Source organism: Vicia villosa, linkage group LG3 (assembly GCF_029867415.1).
Source record: "Vicia villosa cultivar HV-30 ecotype Madison, WI linkage group LG3, Vvil1.0, whole genome shotgun sequence".
In the NCBI taxonomy this organism is placed as follows: domain Eukaryota; kingdom Viridiplantae; phylum Streptophyta; class Magnoliopsida; order Fabales; family Fabaceae; genus Vicia; species Vicia villosa.
Window position 1 is genome coordinate 45,004,012 of NC_081182.1, and position 5,439 is coordinate 45,009,450.

A 5,439-nucleotide genomic window follows, 5' to 3' on the forward strand; every position below is an offset into this window, starting at 1 on the left:
ATCGACAGATGCCTAAGAATTTCAAAAAATGCATCGAAATTTTTTCATAAAAGAAAGTCTTGCTCGTTTAACAATACACAATAAATCTAAAAAAACACTTTCTCTTATACTTTTAGTATGCTTTTATAATTTTTCATATTCACTATATTTTTTATGTTAAAAGATTAATATAAATTATATTAAAAATTGAAATGATTTTAAAATAATTTAAAATAATATAGATTATCTAAAAATAATATGAGTAAAAATAAAATAATATAAAAAATTATTGAGAAATCCATTAAAAAATTCAAATGAAGTTAATGAATATGGATTATCTTAACAATTTATTTTAAAAATAAAACAAAAATTGAAATGTAAGGCTCAAATAAAAATATAGATTAAATTGTGTGATTCCATCCATCCGTCCATTGGTAACCACATAGACGAAACATAGTGAATGAAGCAAAGAGAAGCCACGTAGTTAACAAAGAGAATTCACCAAAAAAACAAAAACCCCTATGAAGCTGAAATAAAAACATGAAAGAAAACAAACCAAAACCGAACCCGAATATATCATTACATCCTCAATTCAATTCCTCATATCTCAAACACTATCATCAAATCCAAATCATCACCACTTATATTCCTTTTGACCCTTCTCATCCTCTATTTTCTCCTCCACATTCATCATCATGAATTTAACACCCCTTCATCAAAAAAACCACAACCCAGAACACCACCACAACTTCCTCGTTTGAAATGTCCCCACCTTTGCAACCACTAACCATAACAAACCTCCCTTCCTTACCAGATCTTTTACTAACCGCACTCTCCGTTTGCTTTCTTTTCACCTCCTCCAGATCCCACAACACCACAACAACCTCAACCAACTGTCCTTTCCTCTCTTTCCCTCTTAACCCTCGCCGTTTCCTCAAAATTCCCGCCATGTCCCAAACTGCCACCTCATCGTTATCATCGTCGTCCAACCACAAGAATAACCGTCGCCATAGTTTCGCTTCTCCCCAATCTCTATCTGAATGGCTCAAACCTCGTTTACCCTCCGATTCGTTTGCGACTTGGGGCGTTAAACCCGGAACCAAGAACGTTCATAATCTCTGGCTTGAACTCTCCCAAGGAGAAACGTTGCTCGAAGATTCGAATCCTCCGATTCGAACCGTTCAGGTTGTTACGGTTAGGGTTATTGGAAAAGACGGGAAAGTCCTGGTTGAATCGCATCAGGAATTATCTGACGGTAGAGTCAGGGAACGGGGCAGGCCGTTGTCGGAGAAGATGAAACCCAATGAAGAACCGGAGTCTGCCGCTGTTAGGGGGATTAAGGAGGAGCTTGGTTCTGTGATTGGGGTTGGAACGGAGGTTTGTGATATAGTGACGATTGACCCGAATTCGTATGTGATGAGGGTGGAGGAGCGGAATTCAGGGTCTTATCCTGGTTTGCCTGGTTGCTATGTTTTGCATAGTTTGAATGCTACTGTGGAGGGTTTGCCGGAGGGTGATTTTTGCACGTATGAGGTTGATGAGTATGCTGATTCGGATGAAAAGAAAGTTGCTCATGAAGCTGTTTCTGTTAAGAAACATTATTGGAAATGGGTTAGTGCTGATTCTATTCAACCTTGATGTTGTATCTTTTCTATGAATCAATCGACGACACGAACACCAGACACCGCACTTAAAGTATACATGGATAATAAGTGATTATACAATATACATAACCACACACAATGGTGTCGGTGTCATATTGATGTCTAGCATAGGTTGAACACCAGAGATGTCTGCAATCTAAAATGCATTGGTGTCGAACACGGGCAGAAAACTAGACTAGCCTTCAATCTGAAATGTTTGTGCTATATAGTTCTTTTTAATAGATTTTACTGACATAAATTTTGGGAAGGAGGAGGGTGCTTTTGTTTATGTTTGTATACATATATGAATAGTGGTACCAACAGTTTTTGTACTTGTATATCATTTTGTACTTGAATAGAATTTGGTATTTTCTTTGAAATAATAATTTACATTAACTACTTGTTTTGTTGTATACATGATTTTGCTTACTTTCTTGTTTTCCTTTCTGACATATGAATGTGGGTTGTAAGTGTGACCAAACTGGATGGCTTTCTATACCAATAATAGAATCTCTGAATTTTGTAGTGTATTGACAACTTTCACATGGTTGTAGTATGAAAGTTTTGTTTTTTACTCAAATGGTTAAAGTCCCATTTGTTGAGATGTATATTACAAAGTTCTGAACACAAATGAAATGAGGGAGTATTTCAGAATTGAAAACTCCCTACCCAAATGCAAAGTAGTAACATAACAAATTGTAACCAAATATAATAAAAAGTCAGCAGAAATGATCTAAAACTGCTATAAGTGCTGTGTTCCGCAAAGTAGTTAGTATAACAAATTGTAACCAAATATAATAAGTCGGTGTACATTATTCAAAACTGCTATTAAGTGTTGTGCATCGCAAAACTTTCTCGTCTCTGTGTAAAGACACATCAAATGTATATTGTAATATCAGAAAGACGTGCACTAATGTGTCTGTCCACCCGCTTTCAAATTTTGGAGAAACCTTTTTTATACAGATTACAAGATTTGTGCTTAATTCATTGAAAAGTTTAGAAAATTATGTAGAGGGGGTGAAAGTAGTTTCAAATGGTAATATTACTTCTATTAGATGAAAATAGACTGAATATGGTTTTAACCTGTTACTTGTGTTTTGAGACTGTGTTGCAATTTGTGATACATCTATCTTCTTTTCCTGTCTTAACAACCTTTGACTCTAAATTCTTTTATCACTATTAACTAGAACTTTGATTAAAAGATTGAGGCTAGCCTGGGTTGGGAATGCTTTTTGCCCCAATCAGATTCTGAATAAGTTTATAGAATCAAAGGAATCAGGATAATTGGTTGTGGTAGATGTCGTTATGAAGATGAAAAGAGAGAGCGAGAAGAGGGACCCTTAATAATGGAATAGAATGCAAATATTAAGCATAAAAATGAAGAGGATAGTGGATTTTAGGATGGACTGCAAACATAAATGGTCCATCCACGCACCATCAAGATTATCAATTATTACAAGTTTGTTCATGTTTTTTTAATAAAGTCATAAATGGTTGAAAGGGGATAGGCCTATGAAACACGTGTGTAAGAGGAGGGGCAAGGTAGGAAATAAGGATGATGGAGGGGGAGGGGGAGCATCTGTGAAACCGCTAGTGATGAATGATGATGGGTGGTAGGAATGTTGAGCTAATTTTTATTTTTATTTTTGAAAACTTAGTATCTGTTCTTATGACTGATTACTGTAAGGGGATCAATTCTACGGTTCACTAGCAAGGGACCTAATGGACCAATTCCACTGTCTACTAGTAAAAATCATTTAAAGCTAAGACAAAGCTCTATATGTACGGACTCAACACAAAAATTGTTAACACCTAGTTAGATTCAAATATGAGACACTGTGAGGAGCAGACCCTCGTGTCACAAACCTTTACCAACAGGCCAACCCCTTGAGCTAATAGTGAAAGAGAGAGGCCATACTGAACTGCTTACATGGCAGTCAGGGAGCACGAGTTGTGCAAAAGGTTTTGGTTTTGGAGTGGGAATTAGGGACTGAAGAGTGACAATCATTATCATTTCATTAGGGATATTCTTACCATGAGAATATCATGTATCGTTATTATATTGTATTGTTGCAAGGAGATCTACTTACATCCATTGATTCTTCAATACCAGTCATTGTAAGAGGTTTAATCCTCAGTATTCACAATAAAATAGTCGGTCTTCTATCCTATTGCTCTTCTATCATACTTTGAGTCTATTTAAAGGCTTCAGAATCAGGTAAATTTTTTCATTGAATCAAATTACAAGATTTTGAAGTAGCTTCAGGTTCAGGTAAATTTTCCCACTGAATAAAAACTTCAATACTTCTATCCGAATTGCTATGAAGTGCCTAGACTTTTTTTTTTTGGGCACTTCACTTGAAGTTTCATGGCTTCAGTCAACAGCGCTCTATGAGGGTATGCAAGGCGGACTACTGCACAGAGCTTAAAATTTAACACGTTTAAACTGTGGATATAAAGAACCTCATAAAATATTTGTCACGGTTAAACCATGACAAAATAGGGCCTCTATTTGAATTGCTATATTTAATTCGAGATTAAACTATATAGGGCCTCCAAAAACTTAAAACGACCCTGTCAACCAACATGTTTGGCTAAGGTTGAGGATTTACCTGTGTAGTAGCAATTTTCTTTAGTAAAAAACAGCCAGATGGATCCTTACTCTCTGAAGGAAGGTCAAATTGGTAAGCTACATGTCATATGACCTTAGTGGTTTGGTATGGTCTTTAGAACCTAGGACTGAGTTTTATTAATTTCCTTGGCCAGTTATTTCAACCTATAAAGCTGTAATTTGAGGTAGACGCAATCCCTCACGGCATAGGTGAGAGCCTTCCCATGTTTGTTTGCTTGCTTGATTTCGTTGAAGATCAGACAAGATAACGTACCTTTCTTGATCAAACTATTATCCTCTTCTCCTGGCTAAGTAGCCGCAGTTTCTTTAAGGGAAGGGATATAAAGGAAGAGCTTTGAAAGAGGTATATTCTTCAAAACATGCCCAAGATATAAAGGCAGTGACTCGCCCAAGATTAAGAACACCATTTTGATATGAGGCAACGAGTTTCGTTGAGAAATTCCGGCATATTTTAATTACTAATTTCTCAATTTTAGATTAATCCAATAACTATCATAGCTGGCTGCCCTGAGCTTGCTCCTTTCCACTTTTTGAAATGTGTTTTTTACTATTAGTCACTTTGTGTGCTTTCTACAACATGAATTTTCCTCTGCAGACCTCTAGCTCTCTCCTATCAAATGCAAACTATTAAATTAATCTAATTGGTAACATTAGTGTATTAATCATTGATTAATACAACAACTGAGATTTGAAAGAATTACAGGAATGTAGGCAAGAGATTGAGCTCTATTCATGTAGTTGAAAACCACTGCACCTTTAGAATGAGGATTCCTTGTTTCTAGGCCTTATTATTAAGGTTTTTTTTTGTGGCTTAAGTTTTTGTTTTCGCTGTTGTTTCCCTTATATGTTAGATACAAAATAGACTTTAGGCCGACTATTTTGTACCAATTAAAAATAGCTCAACTTAAATTAAGATGTGCGTTATCTTGTTACTATATAGAAATTAAATCTAAAAGCACTTTTATTTATTAGTTTAGCCAATCCTATCAAAGTAACAAAATTTTAATATGCATGTAAGTACTATCTTAATTATCTACGAGTTTATGTGTTTTTACTAAAGTAACTATTAAATTTGTCTAAAAAAATTGTTTACGCTATGTGAATAATATGACTTCATAAGTTAAAACTAGCACAATTTGATGAGAGATTTTAGTGCCCCTATGCTTAAGCACTAAGTTATGATCA

At 35.4% G+C, this 5,439-nt stretch overlaps 1 protein-coding gene across 1 annotated transcript; it reads left to right on the forward strand.

The window, feature by feature from the left end:
• Positions 1-494: 494 nt before the first annotated feature.
• LOC131661233 (uncharacterized) lies at positions 495-2,035 on the forward strand. Its single transcript, XM_058930692.1, has one exon. It carries the CDS (start codon positions 742-744, stop codon positions 1,615-1,617), a length of 876 nt encoding a protein of 291 aa, XP_058786675.1. The 5' UTR covers positions 495-741; the 3' UTR covers positions 1,618-2,035.
• The last annotated feature ends 3,404 nt before the right edge of the window (positions 2,036-5,439 follow it).